General features: G+C 45.1%; 1 protein-coding gene across 4 annotated transcripts in view; it reads right to left on the reverse strand.

Annotated features, from left to right (window-relative positions):
• TNFRSF19 (TNF receptor superfamily member 19) overlaps window positions 1-22,870 on the reverse strand; it is a 90,957-nt gene extending 68,087 nt beyond the window's left edge. For 2 of the 4 annotated variants that reach the window (XM_055542540.1, XM_055542543.1), the window contains exons 1-2: window positions 22,486-22,870; window positions 1,427-1,526 (exon numbers count right to left, since the gene is read on the reverse strand). In XM_055542540.1, the coding sequence (XP_055398515.1) occupies window positions 1,427-1,492 (66 nt within the window). In that variant the 5' untranslated portion in view covers window positions 1,493-1,526; window positions 22,486-22,870. Of the gene's footprint in view, window positions 1-1,426; window positions 1,527-14,031; window positions 14,206-22,485 lie in introns of those variants that run through there. The other 2 variants (XM_055542542.1, XM_055542541.1) reach the window with 2 other exon arrangements.
• Between the last annotated feature and the right edge of the window lie 442 nt (window positions 22,871-23,312).

Here is a 23,312-nt window from a genome sequence, read left to right on the forward strand (position 1 = left end):
ACAATATCCTTTTTCTAAAAATTGAAGTATTGGTGATTTTCAATGTTGTGCTAATTTCTGCTGTATAGCAAAGTGACTCAATCATACATACATATTTACACATATATATGTATGCACAAATGCTAAGTCATTTCAGTCGTGTATGACTCTTTGCAACCCCATTGACTGTAGCCCGCCAAGCTCCTCTGTCCATGGGATTCTCCAGGCAAGAATACTGAAGTGGGTTGCCATGCCCTCCTCCAGAGGATCTTCCCAACCCAGGGATTGAACTCACATCTCTTACATCACTGCATTGGCAGGCAGGTTCTTTACCACTATATATGTATATACTTTATTTTTTAATATTCTTTTCCATTATGGTTTATCACAGGATATGAACATAGTTCTCTGTGCTATACAGTAGGACTTTTTGTTTATCCATCCTATATATAACAGTTTGCACCTGCTAACCTTAACCTCCCATTCCATCTCTCCCCCTTGGCAATTGAAAGTCTGTTCTCTATGTCCTTACAATATACTTTGGTTCACAGCATAGGTCTTAAATGGAAGGACTATCTACTTTGCAAAAACAAAGGTTGTAAGTTATTTTCAAGATACAGACTTTATTTCTTATTTTACCTAAAGACAGTTAAGTTCATCTTATATGTGCGCTCATCCTACAAAAGTATGTATATCTGCTTCTTAATAGCTGGTGTTTCATTAAAAAGTGTTGGAATTAATAGAATCTCAGACTGGTGACAACATTCAGTTCAAACTCTCTTGCCAAGCAAGGACCCCTTCAGTAATATTCCTGATGCTAATTCTGTTGCCCTAAATGAAAACTGAGAGCTTCAGGAGGCATGGGCAGAATAGAGACTGGAGTGTGCAATGCTCTTTACACGGAGGTGCATAGAATGGGCTTTAGTAGTGACAGCATGGGCATGTGCAGTTATTCAGTACAAACCGCCTCCACTTGAAGCAAATATCTACAACAATGTCATCCAACCTCTTTAAATAAAATCCCAGCCTTATCCTCTAGAGCAAGCAGGAGGGAGAATTCAAGGTGGGGTTCAAGATCCTAATTTGGGGCTAAAAGTTTAGTAATCACCTCCAGCCTCTCTTAACCACACTTGACAACCAATCTTAGAGGAAAGTGTTAGTCACTCCAGGAGTCACCTGCCTGTGAGCCCATGAAGCATCATTATCCTGGGGCTATAAGTAATGCCATGACTTGATGATCTCATCGAGATTGAAATAAATAAGTGCAATTATTGCCACAAAAGTCAAGACCCAACAGCAACCTCTGACTTATTAATTAAATGCAACAATGATAAAAGGAATTTGAAAGAAAATTTTGAAGATATGGGGTTAAAAATGGGAAATAGATTGGGTACTAGTTCTATGAATTTTTCCCCTACATTCTTATGAAAGTTAAGAGTTGACTTACCAAACAGGCTAGTAAAACTACAACCGTGAAAGATTTCTGTTGCCTGAGTAGCACCTTTGAAGCCATTGCTCTTATTAAATGTATTTCTGGTTGAAGAGCTCTAAAAGAGAAGAAGATACAGTTAATGTTAATCCAGGAGTGACTGCTTTGTATTTACTACACAGTGCTACCCTTTACTATATACACTAGTAAAACATAATACTATTTCGTATATTAATAAAACAAAATATCATTTATGTTTTAAAAAGAACTCATCTTTTTCAAAGATACCAGAGATAAATACTAAACAACTCTTTAAAAATTTAGGTTATGAGAACTGAAGCTTTGTCAACCTACACAGTACATAGAAAACACCTACCGGCTCTGAATTCCTAGGCAACACATGCCTTTATTTTCTTTCTGTCCAAGTCTCTACAGTGTCAACTTCACCCAGCAGAAAATTACATTCATACTTACAGAAACTTCCCATTTATATGGGTTTAGTCATATAGGATGATACCGATGATAAAATAACTAACACATGCTAAGCACACAACGCCATTCTTAGCAGAACTCATTTCATCTTCACAACTACCCTAGAAGGTGGATGCTGTCATTTTCCCCACTTTAGAGATGAGGAAACTAAGGCTCATTAAGGGCTGAGTCACTTGCCTCGGGCGACACTGGTGGTAAGAGGCAGAGCTGGATGCCAACCCCGGTGGGTGGCTCCAGTGTCCCCATGACAGACACCGTGAAATCAACCTGCTCCATTGAATACAAACTGCGTGCTTGTGTCTCAGATCTTGAGCTTCACTAAGAAGCAAGAACAACTAACATCTGGCATTTGTAAACTCTTCCCCAAACCAGTACAGTGCAAATTATCTACTAGCAGAAAAATGAGCATTTATTAAAAAAAAAAAAAACACACCTAAAAATCATTTACAAGTGATGAACTGGAGGCACTACCCTGACACTTCAAGAAGAACAAACTAAACCTCTTTCTCTTTGCCAAATGCAGAGACAAGTGTGTTTTGTTTTGTTTTTACAGACTCACGCCATGTCAAGAGAAGAGATTTATTTGAACTTTTTTAAAAAGTAAAGACTCACCTGTTCCCTCCACCAGTCAGGCAGAGGAACAGTGGTTCAGTTTCTAACAAGAACTCAGAGCAGATAGCCTGACTACTTGGAAAGAAACCAGAGCAAAAATCAAACAGCTCAAGAAAAACAGCAACAGTAACAACAAAGGAAGCAGGCTGAGCTGAGCAGGCTGCTGTCCCAACTGTGGACCAAACAGCCAGCCTGGGGCACCCCACCCCTGCCAGGAGACTGTCCAGGTGGTCATCCCGGCTGCCCCAGCAGGTCCAAACATCAGCAACAAAAAGTCATTTTTAAATTTGGTTGAGTGAATAACCCATTTTGAATGAATTCAAACAGCTCTTTTTTTTTCTTTTCCAGCTTCTTGATCATAGCTTTCCTCACCCCCCTTGCATATCTCAAAATCATCCAGCAATTACCCAACCATGCAACCTGCTGCTGTGTAGACGCAGGATAGGGATCAGAAGATAGCATCACATTCCCTGAATGGTATGCTTCAGGCTGTCTCTTTCCCAGCAGGGCCCTCAATTTTTTTTTAAGATAAAAAACACAAAACCTATATGGAATTAAACTAACACAGAAAAGAGGTTATAAATACCAAAGTATATACATAGAACACGAGGAATAAAGAGATTGCTAGAGTCTCTGCACCGTTGTTATTGTTCAGTGGCCAAGTCGTGTCTGACTCTTTGCAACCCCATGGACCGATACACACCAAGCTTCCCTGTCCTTGACTATCTCTCGGAGTTTGCTCAAACTCATGTCCACTGAGTCAGTGACGCCATCCAACCATCTCATCCTCTGTCATCCCCTTCTTCTAGAGTCTGTGAATAATCAGTCTATAGTTGAACGTCCAGTTAGGACAGATAACTCTACTGGGGCATGGTGCTAATTACTGTGGAAGGCAGACAAAACATGTAGCATCTTCTTGTAAAGACGACTGATGACACACACCTCAAGCTAGAAGTCAAGGCAATTCGATTCTGACTTCACAAGACACGCCCATTTTATGTACAAAAATAAATATGGCAAAATATTATCAATGGTTTAGGTTTATACTGTGGCAATCTGGGGGGATTTTTTACCCTCTTTATCCTGAACATTCTTTGTAGTATAAATATTTCATTAATAATGAAACAAATACATGTATAGTGCTTTGGGGGCCAAAAATGTAAGTAACATGATCCTTCTTAAAAGTTTATAAATTAAAAAAGGTGATGAGATAAAAACCATACATATACTACCCAAAAAGGAGAACACTGAACAAAGTACTATGATTTTTGCATCACAAAATTTTTTTAGATGATACGGTAGACAAAAATTAATGAAACTAGACCCAATGTGCTGATGTGTATTGGGTTAGCCAAAAAGTTCGGGCTTCCCGTGTGGCTCAGCAGGTAAAGAATTTGCTTGCAATGTGGGAGACCTGGGTTCGATCTCTGGGTTGGAAAGATCCCCTGGTTAAGGGAAAGGCTACCCACTCCAGTATTCTGACCTGGAGAATTTCATGGCCTATACAGACCATGGGGTCGCAAAGAGTCGGACACGACTGAGCAACTTTCACTTTCACTTTTTTCTTTCACCCAAAAAAGTTCATTCAGGTTTTCTGGTAAGATGTTATGGGAACTTTCTGACCAGCCCAAAATATTATCTTCCCAACACACACTAAACTGAGTAGTTTAAATGGGAAATACAAAAGGAGCACTGCTACGCCTACATTTCCAGGGGCAGAGTGGGTTTGTGCCTGCAAATTATCTTCTAAACTCCTCGGCCACACACCTATGCCCTTTTCATCTGCCCGCTGGCCTAGAGATCTCATCACTGGTCCCTGCCCAAGCTGCCCGCCCAGCTCAGCCACACCCTGACACCCACCCTTCTGCTGCACGCCCGTGATCTTGCTCCTCTGGGTCTGGAGAGCCTTTCTCCTTCTGAGTCCCTCCAAGAGCCAGCTCAGTGACCACCCTGCTGAATGCTGTCCACAGCCAAGCAGAGGGAAAAGCGCGGCTCTCGTTGGCCCCACAGCCCTTTCCATGTTCACGGACAAGACCCACAACACTGCACAGCAGGTTCACTCCCCAGACGACACGGTCCTTCACAGCAGGGACCACACCTGGGACTCCGTTCCCAGTGTCAGGCACACCAGGGTGCTCAGCGAACGTGTGTGGAATTAAGTGGATGAAGAAGCACAAAACAATGAAAAACACTTTCGTGGAAAACACCTGAGATTTGGTTGCGGATGACAGATCTAATTCTTCTGTGGTGCACAGGGTAAATATTTTTTGTTTCAGACAAATATACATATATATGTGAAATCTTACTACCTGCTCAAGGCATTCAGTACATTAGATTGCATGCTCAGTCACTTCATAGGTGTCCGACTCTTTGTGACACCATGGACTGTGGGCCACCAGGCTCCTCTGTCCGTGGGATTCTCCTGGTAAGAATACTGGAGCAGGTTGCCATGCCCTCCTCCAGGGGATCTTCCTGACCCAGGGACTGAACCCGAGTCCCCTGCGTCTCCTGCACTGCAGGCAGATTCTTTACCTGCTGAGCCATCAGGGAAGCCCACATTAGATCAGGAGACAGGATTAAATGACATAGTGACGTATTTTTAAATAACTTAATTCACTTTAAAAATGCAAGCGGTCATTCACAGAAGATTTCTTAAACTGGGAACTGGGGGCTGAAATGTGCCAATGAACTATGTCACTTCTCTTTTCTGTGGCTTCTCTTTTAACCTGGCTTTTTATACCAAGAGGCTGAGAAGTAGTTTAGGCTTGGGCGGACTATCTATGGAGTGGCTATGGTGGTATAAAGGCCAAGTTCAAATAGTCTTCTGCAGGTAAACCCAGATATACCCATTTGAATGCGGAGTTCCAAAGAATAGCAAGGAGAGATAAGAAAGCCTTCCTCAGAGATCAATGCAAAGAAATAGAGGAAAACAATAGAATGGGGAAAACTAGAGATCACTTCAAGAAAAGTAGAGATACCATGGGAACATTTGATGCAAAGATGGGCACAATAAAGGACAGAAATGGCATGGACTTTACAGAAGCACAAGATATTAAGAAGAGGTGGCAAGAATACACAGAAAAACTGTATAAAAAGATTTTCATGACCCAGATAATCACGATGGTGTGATCACTCACATAGAGCCAGACATCCTGGAACACAAAGTAGGCCTTAGGAAGCATCACTACGAACAAAGCTAGTAAAGGTGATGGAATTCCAGCTGAGCTATTTCAAGTCCTAAAAGATGATGCTGTGAAAGTGCTGCACTCAATATGCCAGCAAATTTGGAAAACAGCAGTGGCCACAGGACTGGAAAAGGTCAGTTTTCATTCCAATCCCAAAGAAAGACAATGCCAAAGAATGACCAAACTACCACACAATTGCACTCATCTAACATGCTAGCAAAGTAATGCTCAAAATTCTCCAAGCCAGGCTTCAACAGTACATGAACCATGAACTTCAGATGTTCAAGCTGGATTTAGCAAAGGCAGAAGAACCAGAGATCAAAATGCCAACATCTGTTGGATTATCAAAAAAGCAAGAGAGTTCCAGAAAAACTTCTACTTCTGCTTTAATGACTATGCCAGAGCCTCTGACTGTGTGGACCACAACAAACTGTGGAAAATTCTGAAAGAGATGGGAATACCAGACCACCTGACCTGCCTCCTGAGAACTCTGTATGCAGGTCAAGAAGCAACAGTTAGAACTGGACATGGAACAACAGACTGGTTCCAAATAGGGAAAGGAGTAGGTCAAGGCTGTATATTGTCACCCTGCTTATTTAACTTATATGCAGAGTACATCATGAGAAATGCTGACCTGGATGAAGCAGAAGCTGGAATCAAGATTGCTGGGAGAAATAACAATAACCTCAGATGACAGATGCAGATGACACCACACTTACGGCAGAAAGTGAAGAAGAACTAAAGAGCCTCTTGAAAGTGAAAGAGGAGAGTGAAAAAGTTGGCTTAAAACTTAACATTCAGAAAACTAAGATCATGGCATCCGGTCCCATCACTTCATGGCAAATAAATGGAAATAGTGAGAGACTTTATTTTGGGGGGGGGGGCTCCAAAATCACTGCAGATGGTGACTGCAGCCATGAAATTAAAAGTCACTTGCTCCTTGGAAGAAAAGCTATGACCAACCTAGACGACATATTAAAAAGCAGAGACATTACTTTGCCAACAAAGGTCCATTTAGTCAAAGCTATGGCTTTCCCAGTAGTCATGTATGGATGTGAGAGTTGGATTCTAAAGAAAGCTGAGCACCAAAGAATTGATGCTTTTGATCTGTGGTGTTGGAGAAGACTCTTGAGAATCTGTTGAACTGCAAGGAGATCCAACCAGTCCATCCCAAAGGAAATCAGTCTTGAATATTCATTGGAAGGACTGACGTTGAAGCTGAAACTCCAATACTTTGGCCACCTGATGGGAAGAACTGACTCATTTGAAAAGACCCTGATGCTGGGAAAGATTGAAGGCAGGAGGAGAAGAGGATGACAGAGGGTGAGATGGTTGGATGGCATCACCAACTTGATGGATATGTGTTTGAGTAAGCGCTGGGAGTTGGTGATGGAAGAGTCGGACACGACTGAGTGACTGAACTGAACTGAGGAAAACCAACCATAATTGAAAACAGCCTGCAGGTAATCGGGAATGGTCAGGAGAAAATGCAGCCAGGATCCCTGGGTTTTCAGCAAAGTCACTCTGAGATCACATATCTGTAAAGACAAAAACAGGCCCTTTCTGTGGGGTGTGGGAGGGTTTGCGGAGATAATGCAGGGAAGCGGCACAGCTGGCGTCCTGGAACAGAGTAAAGGCTTAAAGGATGATGGCTGCTGAGGATGCCATGGTTTTTGTTGCCCTTGGGAGCATCACTAACTGTGGACCTGACCCGAGTCTCCTCTTCTCTGAACTGGGTGCAGTGACAGGACTGCGTCCAGAATGGCTGTGAGCAATAAGTGAGCCTGACAGCTCTGAGACATGACGGTTCCCGGCACATAATAAGTGCTCAATACAGGTCAGCAATGGGTGCTGACATTATTGGGCCTCCCAGCTGGATCAGTGGTAAAGAACCTGCCTGCCAACGCCAGAGATGCAGGAGACCTGGGTTCGATCCCTGGCTCGGGAAGATCCCCTGGAGGAGGGAATGGCAACCCACTCTAGTATTCTTGCCTGGAGAATCCTCAAGGACAGAGGAGCCTGATAGGCTATAGTCCATGGGGTCACAAAGAGTTAGACATGACTGAAGCTACTTAGCATGAACACACCCTGCCTTTGTTAATGACATTATCCTTGAGGAGCAAACGATCCAGTGTATTGACAGTCCCTGAAGGCTGCAACCTGCTGGACAAATGTGGGACACCCAAATGGTCACGATTGACCAGGCAGCATTTCAGACCTCTGGACCTGAGGCTACAGAGGGTGTTTGAAGACAGAACAGGGCCAGTGAACTAGGCATTCACAGCATCGAGGACCATGTCCGTGCTCTGGACAAAAGACAGCTTCTTTCCTCACTACCTACTCTCTTCATGAGGTGTTTATCCCCATACAAGGGAGGACACTGAGACCCAAAGGACACATGGACTAGAAATGGTGGAAACCAAAGAAAACTCATTCCTGGTGACCCCAAGGCAGGGCTCTGGGCGCTCTGCCAGGCTGACTAAGGATTGTACCCATCCCAGTGAGTATCTAAGACCCTTAGCTCTGTAGGACTCCACCAAACTGATCGATACTGCAAAGCTGTACAACCACCTAAATAACGTGTTCAGCAGTGCAACCCTTCATCCCACCAGCTCTGCGGAACAGCTGTTAGTGCCTGCAAGGAGGAGAAGCCACCTGAGGGAGGGTGCGGTAAAGGGGCACTTGGCCTGAGCTCCTGGCAGAACAGAGCTGCTGAACCTCTTCAGACTGCCCGACCAAGAACTATTCAGAAATAAACCATTCAGCCGGGGGAGTGTTCTAAGCGTGACCTTGAATTTCCTGGAATAAAATGAAATCACTTATGCAATGTGTTGGCATTCATAAAAAAAAGAAGGAAAATTTAATGGAATAACAAGCATGTAAGTAATAATGTTTAAAATAAAAATAAGGCAATAAAAAGGTATTTACTGAAATTGCTTTTAACTTCTGGGACTGGCCCAGGTAAAGAAACGCTTTTTATAGATGCCAGCATTCTGTTTATCTGGGGAAGGACCTGACAAGCACAGAATATACACATTATGAGATTATGGACAATGGGTCTGGGTTTCCCTGGTAGCTCAGAGGTAAAGAATCCGCCTGCCAATGCAGGAGGCGTGGGTTTGATCTCTGGGCCAGGAAGATCCCCTGGAGAAGGAAATGGCAACCCACTCCAATATTCTTGCCTGGGAAATCCCATGGACAGTGGAGACAGGCAGGCTGCAGTCCTGGGGTCGCAAAGAGTCAGACACAACTTAGCAACTAAACAACAATGGGCCCACAGGGGCTTTCACACTTTGCCTCAGTGTCCAGACGATACATCAACTAGCAGTCTGGTGCCTGTTTTTCCAAAATGTGTGCAGAGAAAACAGCCGTGGCAATCAGCAGAAGACCAAAGATGTCTGGTGTACAGGAATCCAGGCGTGTGGGATTGCTGTCTCTCCATCTCTCTTCAACAACAGCAAGCAGGTGTCAAGAGAACCAGGCAAGCAAAAATGAAGAGCCCAGAGCTGGTAAACACTTCTCAGCGGCAGAGAAAGTGACTGCTTATCAGATCAAGCTGCTCAGCCTGCTCATTTGAATGAATGGTAACTAACATGGAGGCCACCTAACTGCCAGCCCCAGGTGAGGGTAAATCCACAGGTGCGGAAATGAAAGGCATCCTCCTCCCCTTGCTGATCCAGATCCCGAAGACCTGGGCTGGTGCGTGTGTCACTGGGCAGAGCTCAGGGTTTCCAAGAGTGGCTGGGAGCGGCAGACCCACTGGATCTGAACCACGGGGCTGCTCCAACCTACAGATCCCTCCAGCTACCCCCGCTCCTGCCCCCAGGCTCTCCTGCACGCGGGGCCTCACCTACCATGCCTTCCCTGGATCTGCCACACTGGGTCTCCCTAAACCCAGCGTGGGCACCCTCCCTTGGGCTCCTGCAGCACCCTGGGTGCCCTGCCAACCCACAGGGTGACCGTCCGGTTCCTTCTCTCTCTCTGTTGCCCTTGAAATGCATCTTGTCAGGACGCATCGCTTCCTTCAGTCACTATAGCACTTAATTTTAAAGATCAGTTTTCATATTAAAAATGAAGACTTTCCCTGAAAACTGAAAGCCTGGCATCCACAAGTCCCATGTCAAGGCGACCCAAGCTCCAGCTGAGCGGCTGCCATCCCATCCGCTGAGGAATTCAGGCGTTGGGGGCTATGGTCCCCACCTCCCCTGTCGTCACAACCTTCCTGCATCACCAGCCGAGCAGTTAAGAGTTCATCACCAGTTGGGGTTGGAGTATTTGGTGATCAGAACTGTGATTTTGCTCTAGAACTGTAACACATGCAAAATATGCACGCAATACATGTTGAAGCAATGAAGAAATTCATTAACTAGAAACAGTAAAATGTTAGGGTTGTCGTAAAGAGTAAAATAATATAAGGGGAAATGTGTGCGACCAACCACACCTTAAGCTTGAAACGTAAGTGATGGTGGGAGAGCACGGTTCAGGTGAGGAGGGTGTTTCTGAGTATAGAGCTATAATAATAACAAACATCCCCAAGGAGGAAGAGCTTGTGTGACCTTTCCAAATTTTAACAATTCAGTAACATCTTCAAGAATGGTCCTTATTTTTGATCTTATAAATGACCAAAATATATGAATCTTAGAATGGTTCAAATAATCTAAATAATTTTTTCCGAGAAAAAGTTGCTTAATTTTCCTTTTCCCCTCACATTTCAAAGCCATTTGATTTATTATCTGACACGCAGAGCATGCAACAGGAAAACGTTTTCATCTAGTAAAACTATACATACACTAGGTCATGAAGCCACAACCAACTCATACATTTTTCCAATATGCAATAAGCTGAGATATTTTTTTTAAGAAATTAACATTAAACTGGCAGGTTTACAACTTATAAAATCAGCACTGAAATGACGCCAACGCTACACGTACGGCCTCTTATATTTTAATGGTGGAACACAATCATAAATATTGGCTGAGAATAATCTCAGTTCCATATGCAAAGAGAATAAAAAATTAATTAGAAATTTAGGGTGCTGCTATTTCCACACATGGCAACAACCTCTAGCTGCTGGCTCTTCTGTATCTTCACCTTCAGTTTCACTCTATCCTGAAAATTGTTCTTCTTACACAGTAGAATTTGCAGCCCCTTTTGCGGCCTAGAAAGCTCAGGAAAGTATGCGGTAATGAAAATATACATATTGTTGTTGGCTGGGAAGTGGGAATGATTTCCCTTTTCAAGACAAGAAATATTTTCTACTAAAAACTCTACAAGCTTTAAAATGTTCTATTGCCAAATACAATACCTTCAATTCCTTCAAAGTTCAAAACCATTAGGGGCCACTCACTATCAGGCTCCTACAATTTTTTTTAACAGAAGCTGATTCACTTTCAATTTTTACTTTCATGCGTTGGAGAAGGAAATGGCAACCCACTCCAGTGTTCTTGCCTGGAGAATCCCAGGGGCAGGGGAGCCTGGTGGGCTGCCATCTATGGGGTCACACAGAGTTGGACACGACTGAAGCGACTTAGCAGCAGCAGCAAACTAGGATAGGTTTTTTGAAAATAATTCTTTTTATTTCTCTGAGTTTTAAATGCTGTCATTTTTGCCTTAGGAAGCCACAGTGTTCTCAAAATGTTTAATCAACTAGCATACTGTAACTGGGTACTCTTCCCCAACTTTACTAACGTTTTTCAGTCCTAAAAGACAAATAGGACAATTGTAGCATCAGGGTCTAAGGGACCCCAAACATCCATACAGTCTATTCTAAGAGAATTGTGCATAACAATGTCTACAACACAGCTGTTTAACTTTTCACTTTAGAAGTCTGGACAGAGGCCCAAACCCCTCTCTGTAGCATGTGCAGAGCTCTCCATTATAAGTGGCCTCCATTTTTAGAACTTCCTCATCTTAGAACTATCCGAGCACACACAGGGGAAGAGTTGGCTGAATAACATTTAATCTTCAGGTAGACAAGCTCCTCTGGTATATAATTGCTGAGGTTGGCTGTCCTCCTTTTAAAAACCCAGCTCTCAAAACTTCAATTTAAAAGGCACATATTCTGTGATGTGTGGACTACGTGATAACCCAATACTGTTTAAACATCTTACTTCTAAATGTAAACAGTTGAGACAGATAAAAGACGATGAATGAACTCACTGCTCAGCCAGTAAATCATGAAAGGAAATTGCGTTCGTACTGCTTGACTGTTCTTTTTCTTCAGCCAGAAGGTCATTTTAGAAAGGTTATGAACATTTAAGAATCAGCTGCCATGAGACAAACACCTCTCACTGTTAAGCTGTTCCTGCTCTCTTATCACATGAGCAGCTGTCTCTTTATTCGGGGCATATATTTATTCAATCTGTTGTCGACAGACAGAGCATGCTGGCCTTTTCCAGATCTTTAAATGCTTGACTTTAAATACTGATTTATCAGATTTAAGAGGACTTGGCTATTTTCCTTAAAGATCCTTCAGTCTTTGTTTGTGTTTTGTTAATTTTTGAATGGCTCATCCGGTTGCAGAGGGCTGGGTTAAGCTTGGGTTTGGATGTTTAAATGGGTGAAAAAGGAGAACCAAAGTCTCTTCAGGAGTGTTAGCAGAACTCCACATTCAGATGTCAAATGTCCCCAAATACCCTGGATTCACATATTAGAGCTACAACTAGTAAATTAAATTAACATACTAAGCACAGCATGTAATTATTACATGTATGTACAAATACATTCTATGTAAGTTAAACTTCATGATCATCTGAGGTTAAAAAACAAATTTTCTGTTCTTTTAAAAAGCCTCTTAAATGTTAGCAGTGTTCTTTGTTCAAGTCATCTGGGTGGGAAAGGCACTTTACAATTTCAAGTGCATAAAAAAGTCTCCCTATGTGCTTACCTTCAAATTCAAAATTCAGTCTGGACTCAGGGCCTAAAGACACTCCCATCAAAGAAACAAAAAAATTCCATGAATGTCCCAGAAAATGCTAATACAACATCCTAGAGTCAGCACTTAGTATGGAAAAAATTCCAAAGTACTTAAAGACACCTGGCCTCCATAACAAAGTAGACCTCATGAGACACTTACAAGGGTTAAAAAGAAACAAACACAGAGCTCACGATAAAGCACCATGTATTCATGCCAAGGGAGTATTTTCAAAGTGAAACTGCATTTCTGTGTTCTGTATTACTGCCAGGACTTGATAAATATTATGTGAAGAAAAACTCTTTTCAAGTACTGACATCTCTGTGAATGATAACTGTCAAAAACTGTCTTCCAGGGTAGGACTCTATTCTCACCCCCTCTAGTTATATATCTTTAAATTAGATGATAAAGTGCTTGAAATAAGACATGTTTTTAAACTACATGAAAGAAGCATGGCAAAGACGTCTAAGGTGAAGCTGTACAACAGAAAACATAGGGGGTAAACCCTGAACTAATGCAATATAATCTTCTCCTTTGCATACAGGTTTCTGATTATGAAATAACAACACATCAAAATAAATTCTTCTGTTTGCCTAAGTCTTGTTTAACAGTAACTGTTTCCTGTTTATATAAAGAAATTTTCTTCTATTGTAAACAGTAAAGGAAAACTGTCACTGAAGTAAAAACCACCCATTCATAGTTTGAGTTAAACTATTTCAATTAAAGAAATACCAAACAATGGCTAATGGTCTTGTTTGTCTGCAAACTGAGTCCTTTTTTAAATGAAAACAAACAAACAAACAAGTGACATGCATTTCCTACAATGGTAACTGTAGGTGTGACGCAGAGCTCTCTACCAACGAAACAGATCGCTGCAGCTGGGTGCTTGCAAACTTCCTCCTCAAGAGGGAATGAGCTACATCTCTATGCCATTGAATGGCAGGAGACCCCTGACCAAGGCTGCGAGAGCGGCCCTGTGCATCACCGTGCCCGCACCTCCTCCCTCCCGGGCTCTCACACCGCCCGCCCGCCTGCAGACCGCTTCCCGCCGGGAGGGCTGCAGCGCCCGGTCCAGGCCGGGCGAGCACACACTTGCATACACACACACCTTCGCCTGCGCGCAGCATTCTGTTGACTAGATCCCTGCACAGAGGGTCGGCGCGCTCGGTCCGGTCGCCCACGCGGGCCGGGGGGCGTTCCCCCAGCTCCTGCATCTCCGTGCCCCCCGCCGTCGGCCCTCCCCGGGGGTCGCCTCCGCCGGCCCTGTCCTCCCGACCCCTGCCCTGCGCACGGGCAGCCCAGGCTGGCACCCCTTGCCTCCACCCGCGGCCGCCTCCTCTCAGCGCGCGTTTCGCGGGGATCCGCCGGGGCGAGGGCTGGGACAGCCGCGTGGCGTGGCCGGGTGGGCTGCGGGTACCTACCTTCCCCGGCGCCTGGAGGCTACCCCGCAGGTCCCGACAGCGATCGGAGGCTCAGGGGCGCGCGGCACGCGGCGCGGAGCTGGGCCGGGGTCCGCTCCTCACGCGCGCGCCCTGCACTGCCCCGCGACGCGGCCCCGCGCTCCCCGGTAGCCCGGCAACCACCACCGCCTCCCGGCCCCGCCCACCAGGGGCCCCGCCCACCAGGATTCCCGCCCACGTCCCCTCCGGCCCGCAGGCTCCCGGCGGCGCCACCGCTTGCCCTGCCCACGTCTGAGCCCCGCCCACCCCATGACCCGCCTACATCGTGGCCCCGCCCACAGCAGAGGCACCGCACACCCCCTGGGCTGCCGGCTGTCCCCACCGGCCCCCGGCACCTTAGGCCGCAGCTGAGCCGCCCGTGGCCCCCGGGGCTGCGGGAGCTGTTGACTGCATCCCGAAGGCGGGCCTGGGCAGGGCGGAGAGTGCTCATCCGGACCGCCAAGAGCGGGGCTGTATCACTGCCTGCGGCTAGAGTGGCACCCTCGGGTCCACCTGGACCTGCTTCCAGGCTTCGTGCCTCTGCGCTGCTCATCACCTACCCTGAGCCCGCCTCTGGGCCAGGAAAGGCGCGGGAAGCCACGTGACACGAGTGCAGTGGGTCCAGATCACCAGGACCTGGCCCACCGGGCTCGTCCCCACTCACAGAGGCTTTTCCCGGAGGGTCCACGGGACACTGGCTTCCAGAGGGCCCGGTGCACCCATAGGCCCAGCGCGGTCTGGTCCAAGCTCCCGGGGATCCAGGCCTCCACACGCATCTCGTGAACGGATGGTGTCCAAACTTCACTTTGCACACTTAAGAAGCGGAGCTAACGGTGCCTACTCCGCACCTTCGGTGGAGGAAGTAAAATGACCAAGTACAGAAAAAGTTTTTCCGCAGTAGAATGCTATAGAAATGTAAGCAATTATCATCATCTGGCCAGTGAGTAAGTGGACAAACTTCTCTCCAGCCCAAGATGCCACGCAGGCATTGCATTGGTGCAGAGGAGCGCACTGCTCCCTTTGTTGGCTTTGATTCCCTGGCAAAACTTCACGTTCCTTTGAATGGAACCAAATCCTATAGTTTCCTTTCTGTACCCCAAGGCCCATAGTAGCCTTCAATAAGTGTTTGTAGATTGAGTACGTTGCTACAGTTAGTTACCCATACACATGACCCCACACTGAGAATGCCCAGGGCAGTACTAGGCAGTTATGAAAAATACTTTAAAAATATCCTTCCAAGTGTCAACCTCTAGGTTATCATGGCCGGAATAGAAACTGCAATAATAACTCACTTTTAATAATTTACAAATGATACGCCGTATCCTATGTGAGGACTTTCTGGGTGGCGCCATTGGTAAAGAACCTGACTGCCAGTGCAAGAGTCATAAGCAATGCCGGTTCGATCCCTGGGTCAGGAAAATTCTCTGGAAAAGGGAATGACAACCCACTCCAGTATTCTTGCCTAGAGAATCCCATGGATGGAGAATTCTCCAGGGCTACAGTCCATGGGGTCACAAAGAGCTGGACACGACTGAAGCAGCTTAGCATGCACACACACATTATACCTGAAACTCAAGGTGAGCCTGCATTTCCCAAACCTACCTGTCAGCTGTGATCTGGGACCACAATACTCCCTGAACTTCACTCACAAGCTCCCTCTTAGATGGAAGTCACCTGTTTGTCTAACTGGACCCCACCTCCCCGAGGGCACCTCTTATTTTCTTAGTAGCCCAGAGCTTAGCACACAGGGGATCCTCCATCTACCATCCTTAAGCTGACTTATTGCTGCTTCTTTGTAAGGTTTCACACATTCACCCTTTTCCCTCTTTCTCTCTTAACCCCATCACCTCAAGCACAGTGCAGGCCCTCCGCACCTTTCACCTGAATGCCCTGCCTTTTCAAACCTCCTTCCCTGCTACCCTGTCCAGCCCATCTGTCTTCCTCCTGCCTTACATCGTGGTCACTGACCAGTGAAAAGATTTACAAGGATTCTTCACTGTGAAGAATGGCTTCTCCATCCTTTAAATTAGGAGTCAGGGATTTCCATGTTTGGGCTCCACCCACATCTTCAGCCTTATCTTTCCTCCCTCTGGACCGACCATTTCATATTCCGGCCAAACTGGTCTGCATGCCTTGCCTCCAGCGTGCCCTGAACTTGCCCTTCCTCTGCTCCCCAAGCTTCCGCTTCATGCTCACCTCTTTCCCTCACCTGACTCCTTCGCATGCCAGAAGCCACAGCTCTCACGAGTCTCCCTAAGGTCTGAGGCCTTCTTAAGACAAGGACAGCACTTGCCACATTCTCCCTCCTGCCCTGTTTCTGTGAGTTAGCTTACTTCCTCAAGGAGTTAAAAGGAGTTCTGCTTTCAAGAAGCAGCATATTTTGCTCAAACGTACACCTTTGATAGTATCGAACGTTCACATGAACATTTAGTGTTTTCTGAGAGGAATTTAATCTGCCAGACCAGGAACTCCTTTGTTTTCTTCTGGCCTCCCTTTCTGCTTGAGACAGTAGCACATTACTTCATTCAGTCATTCTGCACCATCTCGCATGTGTGTGGCTGAGTTTCCCCTGAGCTCGCTAACTCTCCATGGACAGGTCTGATGCACACACACGGCCGCTGGCGTTGCACATTCTGGCCTTGGATGCTAAATCACCACTCACTAGCTGTATGCCCTTGGAAAAGTTACTTGACCTTCCCAAACTTCTGCTTCTTCAACTGCGAAAGGTGTTGTTCCATTGGTCGTTGTTCAGTAAGATAAGGGATGCAAAGAGCTCAGCCCAGTGTCTGGCACACCATCAGTGCTCACTAAATGGCAGCCTTTTGTCAGGCACACAGTGCCAAGCATCAGAGATCTGTGATAACCCAAATGGTGCTTGACAGTGAGGAGCACTGAATGGCTGCACTGTGACTATTGAGTGCATTTTTACTCTTTTTGTTTTAACTTTTTGGCATCTGGGGTCTTAGTTCATCGACCAGGGATGGAACCCACACCCCCTCAGTGGAAGTGTGGAATCTTAACCACTGGACTGCCAGGGAAGTCCCACATGCATGTGTTCTCAGTCGCTCAGTGTGACTCTTTGGGACCCTGTGGACCCAGTAGCCCGCCAGGATCCTCTCCTCATGGGATTCTCCAGGCAAGAATACTGGAGTGGGCAGCCAATCCCTTCTCCAGGGAATCTTCCCTATCTGGGGATTGAAACTGTTTCCAGCATTGGCAGAAGGATTCTTTACTGCTGAGCCATCTGGGAAACCCAGGGAAGTTCCCAACTGGTTGTTATTAATGAATTGAAATTTTACTGACAAAGCCAAATTCTTTTTTTTTCTTTTTTGGCTACTGGGGATTGAGGGATCTTAGTTCCCTGGGACCAGTGATCAAACCCTGGTCCATGGCAGTGAAAGTCCAGAGACTTAACCACTAGACCACTAAGCAATTCCCTGAAAGAGCCAAATTCTTACGAGGATTTTGGTAGAGGTGTAGTTTTAAAGATTACGTTAAGAGTTGGCTTTCTGAAGCTAGTTTTAGCAATAGTTAGGCTGATTTGAAGTGTATTTGTTTAGAATATGTTCCTAAAAAAGTTGAACCAATGAAGTTAACAAACCTCTTGGGAAAATAGTTTCCGTGATAAGCTAGCTCACTGAAATAAAAGTTAATGGAAAATTGCTTGACTTTCAAGTAATTTCCAGCATAAAACACTATTCCATGGGGGAAAGGAGCAGAATGCAAGTCACATGAGAATTGTGAATTCTGTCTGTTCCTTCACAGTGCCTGGCGCATAGTAGGTACTCATTAAAAATTTGTTGAATGAATAAATAAATAGGGGTAAAAATCTCAAAGAGTTACAAAGTTTGCCAAATATAGTTAGGAAAATAAAGGGGAATATAACAAAAACCCAAATATTTAAGTAATTCCCAGCACCCATTGCTGACCAATGATGTCAGACCATCTGTGTAGGGCAGGGGCCTGACAGGGAACAACTTGTCCAAGGTCACACACCAAGTTAATAACAAAGCAGGATCCAAAATCCAGGCTTCCTGACTCCTAATATAATCATCACCATACCAAGAATGCATAAATTAATACATGTGGCTTAGGGCTTCCCTGGTGGCTGAGATGGTAAAGAATCTGCCTGCAAGCAGGAGAGCCAGGTTTGATTCCTGGGTCGGGAAGATCCTCTGGAGAAGGGAATGACAACCCACTTCAGTGTTCTTGCCTGGGAAATCCCAAGGACAGAGGAGCCTGGTGGGCTATAGTCCATAGGGTCACAAGGAGTTGGACATGATTGAGCGACTAACACAGGCCAAGGAGGGTATTTATTCAGTTGATATAGTGTCAAACTCATGACATCTATAGTGCAAAATTGCTATAAGTTGCAGCAGGTGCACTGATCCTGGTGAGTTTATGACACTACGTTGGTCAAAATCTTCTTCTGTGTTTATTGAGAGAAGAAACAGGCCATGATGCTCCTTTTCTGCTTCCCAAGAAACACAGGGGACTGACTCCTCTGTACATGGTGGGATGAAGAAGCAGGCTTACTGGGTAGCAGCCCCCAAAGCTAGGCTGTAGGGCTGTCTGAGTCCTGGGCGCCACTGACAGGATGGAGAAAGCTGTGCTTCTCAGAACGCTTCTCAGAGAGGGAGCAGGTTGTTGGAAGAATTGGTCTGATCAAGTTGCTCAGAACCCCCATGTTATCTCCCTCCGCCCCCTCATCAAAGGGCAGAGTTAAGTCACAATAGGTGATGCTGAAGTACTTTGCAAGCAAGGATGGGAGAGATGGTCAGGCTGGAGTGGTGATTTCAGCCAGTGAGTGGACCTGAGGGAGCATGGCTACCAGGGAGCCTCCTCACGCCCCCTTTCGTAGCCCATTCCTCTAAGTAGTGCTGACAACATGTTAAAGAATCACTCCTTAATGGTGCACTGGTTTCTGAAAGTTTCCAGGGTGTCCTGGACTGGCCCTGCTATCACAGAGAGTCTGACCAACCACACCAATGATGGATGCATGACTGTGGTCCAGTCCTGAAGCAGATAAAGAACGACTTAGATCCTGAGGTCCTTTATAGTTGAAGATTCTAGGCCAGTGATGGAAAACTTGATCAAAAAATTCTAATAACTCTCATAAAATATACCAAACAAAAATTTTTTAAAAGCCCATTCCCCTCCTAAAATTTTGGCTGTAATGTGTGCTAAACAGTCAAGTTCAGCTCCATGCAATTCTTATAACAGAATTAACTGCCCAGCCCTAAAACAAAAGAACCTGAATTGAAATCAGACTCCAATGGTGCACTTAATTAGTCCTGTGAGCTTGCATTTGATATTTAATCCCTCTGAGATTCACCTTTCTCATCTGTATAATTGCAGCGGCAAAATTAATTGCTGGAAATGAGATGGTGTCCTAAAAATACTGTCAGAGTGCCTGGCACACAAGAACTCCATAGATATGAGTGAATTAATAACTAGTGCATTAATAAATGCTAGTGAATGTTAATCTGTAAAGCTTTATATGAAATCTTTATGAGGGTGATAACACATGAGAGATAGCTATTTGGCCTTGAGATCAGTGTATATGTGAAAAATTTATAGTCAATAAATAAATTTATTCACAAGAGATATATTCTTTTTTTTTCCAAGAAAAAAATCCCAGAAGGAGTTAGTGAAAACTTGCTCAAGAATTCTTAATATAATCAAATGTAATATGAAATATATATCATGTACAAGCCCATATTGAATCTGTAAACTGAAATCTCACAAAATCCCACTGGGACTCTCCAGGAAGGAATAACAACCTTTAGTTAACTATTACATCAAACTTTTCACTTTCACTGACATCCTTCAAGAAAGTATCAATTCCTTGGAAACACAAAAAGAATGTGCATATAATGTCAAAATATGTGCATAATATATATGCCCACCTGTATCTACACATACACAAGTATATATAATTCCACATTGCATAGATATTTTACATTTTTGTGAAAATTACTTTTAATGTTCTGGTAAATTGCGTGTGGCAGTAATTGTGTTCAGACTGCTTAGAAACACAGAAGCAACAGCAATCGGGAAATCAGAGGACTGGTCCAGTTGACTGACACATATCTCATGGAAACAAAAACTACACAGCAGAAGGAAGTGGTTATCTTGATCTTCAAACTAACCCTGTTCTCCAGTCAGCAGTGCATTTGTTTTAGCAGGTGTTGGAAAATATCCATGGTGAACTGGGAAGGACACAGGACCAAGACTTGGAAAACTGGCCACGTAACTTAATTAAGAAAGTCAAGTGACTTTTCCATAGTCCTAGCTTCCTCATCAGTACAATAGCTATAAAAATTCCACCCTGCTGATTTCAGGAGGACGATCTGGTCCACTCCCTCATTCCCCACATGAGAACACTGGTGAGTGAAGTGAATCCCTTAAGGTCACATAGCTGCTCAATGAGAGAATCAGGACTAGAAATAAGTCTTTTGAAGTCTTGGAGTTTCTGCAGTAACAAAGCTGCCATTGAAGCATCAGATAGGAAAGGGCTTTGAAGAATGTAATGTAAGGGTTTTCTTCAGTGGAAATCTTACCGATTTAAATCACAGTCAAAATCAACATAAAGCAATCAGTTTAGAGATGACTTTTAAGACTGTACCTGTACATTTAGCAATAGGCAGCCTTCTTTTAAAATCAAATACAATCTGCTTCTTTTCTCAACCAAGACACAAGATGTAAACAATTCGCTGAATTAATTCAGACCCTGAAGTGGATTTTCAATGACTTGACTTGCCCAAGCAAGCTCTCTGCAAAGCCTAAATTAATCAGATAATTGCCAATTTTCCCTTTTGTTTTCTGTTGAAAAAGTGTGTGTTTGTTAGAATGAGCCTAGTAGCAGAATAATAGTCATTAAAAAAAATTTTAAGTCCCAAATCTGAATTAAATGACTGAGTTCTTAAGCACACTATTTCTTTAGGCATCTTCTCTTTAGTCATTATTTTAAAAGTTTAATTTTCTTTATCCTAATTATTGTTTTATCCTAACTATTGTGAACATTATTGCTGCGGTGTGATGTAAAGAGGACTTTTTCAGCAAACAAATGAAAAAAAAAATCAACCTAAGCTGATCATTCAGGATTTTGTGAACATGCTTTGTCACATTGTCAGTAAAACAAAAATTTAAATGCCTGTCTTGGCATGACTACAAACAGGAGTTAAATCTTTTAAATTCTTACTGATACATCTTAAAAATAAAGTCAGTTTGGTATGGTTTTAAATAATCTCCACTTAACAGCTATCAGTTTTAAAATTAAGTAAATAATGCTAATTATGCTCCTTCAAATATCAAGAGGAAACTTTAGAAAGTAATTTAATTAATTGGCTCTGAAAAATTAATTACACATGAAATGAGGCTCATTAGGCCCTTCCGGTCTCAACAGAATTTCTGACTAAAAAATAACTGATCTCATCACTTATACTTGCTTTGTGGTTCGGCTGGCATTAAATAGACTACCGTGATGATACCTACTCTACCCCAGTAAAACTAAGACCAAAACATTGAAATGAGCGAATATGAACACGGTGCTCTTACATTTCCACTGTGCACGCGTGATCATTGAATTGACAAGTTAACTTGTAAATTCAGCACAGCCATATACTTTGGTTTTGCCATACTGAGTGTAAACTAAAGGTAAAATGGGACTAAAAACTGTGTCACATCGTAACTGTTGATCACCCAGTTTTCATAAACAGTTGGCAAATTTTAACTCAGAACAGCTGTCACTGCATTAAAAGTACATGTCAGTTTAAGAATATTAACCTCCGGGATGTGTCTGCACTTGAGGCTTGTGCAAAGGTTCCAGAAGATCACCAGAGGATTTCTTTTTAAACCAAACTCAGCACAACCTAACCCTCCCTGTCTGACAGTTCTTAAGTTTTACCCAGAAAAGGGCTTTAATCGTACTTGAATGGCTCTCCAGTGCTTCCTTGGAGGGGACATATTGCATAAGGAAATGTATTTCTTAGGCCGGCGTCTTGGAGGTGAGAGAATAAATAAAGAAACAGTATTACCAGAGATGCAATGCTCTTTTCTATGAGAAAACAGGAAAGCATTGGCATCCATGGAGTCCCTCCGCCTGTTTACTGAGTAAAGCAACTTGTAAATACTTGGAGCAGTTACAGCCTGCAGACCTCGGGCTCTGCAGCGGCGGGGGAGACGGCTCAAGTTAGCTCCCTCCCCTTCGGTCCGGTTGGAACAACTCATTTCCAAGTAAAATGTGCGCGGCAGATTGCAAACCCTTTGTACAAACTACCAAACCGACCCCGGAGTATCGGATTTCCTTTCATCCACACACACACAGAGTACTCAAGGACAGAAATGCTCGTGGCCCCCTAGACTAAAACCCTCTTTTCTGAGAACACGCAGGAAAAGTGCACCGAAAGCCACAACAAACAGAAATCGCGGTACCTTCAACGTGCTGAAGTCTTTCCAAGGACTCACCACCCTTTTCGGCAACTGAGTTTCTCCTTGGCAGCCCTTCTGCGCCCAACGCTTGTACCTTCCCAAAAATGTATGTCGGCACAAGCCCAGACGAAATCTCCAACCCGGGAAAAGAAAATGAAGCGTGCAGATCAAAGGCAGACGAGCAGGGAGATGAAATGCCCGTAATCTGATCGGTGATCAGTTGCCGCACATCAAAGGCAGGCCAAGTGGCTGTGTGTGTGTGTGTGTGTGTGTGTGTGTGTGAGCACGCGCGCGCGCGCGCAGGGCTCTAGGAACGCTCCTTTCAAGCAGGTAGCCGCCCCCGCGCCTCCCCGCCCTCGGATTCTTTTGTTTGACCCGGATCCCGTCGTTCTCCTCTTCCCTGGCACCCAGGAGGCCCCCGCGGTGCCCCCCAACCCGGGCTGAGAGTCTGGGCCCACGGCGCTCGGGCCCCCGCGCTGCGCCCGGGCTGCGCGCTGGGAGCCTCGCCTGGTGCCAGCCGGCCGCGCCGGGGCCCTTTCATCTCTCGGAGCCGCGGGTCCCATGACCTCACCGCCTCCTGGCAGGACGGCCGCCCGCGGGGAGCGCGCCCGGGGGCAGGGCAGCCGCCTCCGATCGCGCCGCGCGCCCGCGGCCGCGGCGGCAACTCCTGGAAGCTGCTGCGGGGCCACTCCGTGGGGAGCGAACCCCCGAGCCGTCCTGGCTGCCAGAGACACAGCCTTTATCTGCCCGCGGTGCGTCCCGCAGAGCCGGCGTCCAGTCTCCAGGATGGTTCCGAGAAGCAGTGGGGACCCCGAGGGAGAGGGTGACCT

The sequence above is a fragment of the Bubalus kerabau genome, chromosome 12, assembly GCF_029407905.1.
Source record: "Bubalus kerabau isolate K-KA32 ecotype Philippines breed swamp buffalo chromosome 12, PCC_UOA_SB_1v2, whole genome shotgun sequence".
Lineage (NCBI taxonomy): Eukaryota > Metazoa > Chordata > Mammalia > Artiodactyla > Bovidae > Bubalus > Bubalus kerabau.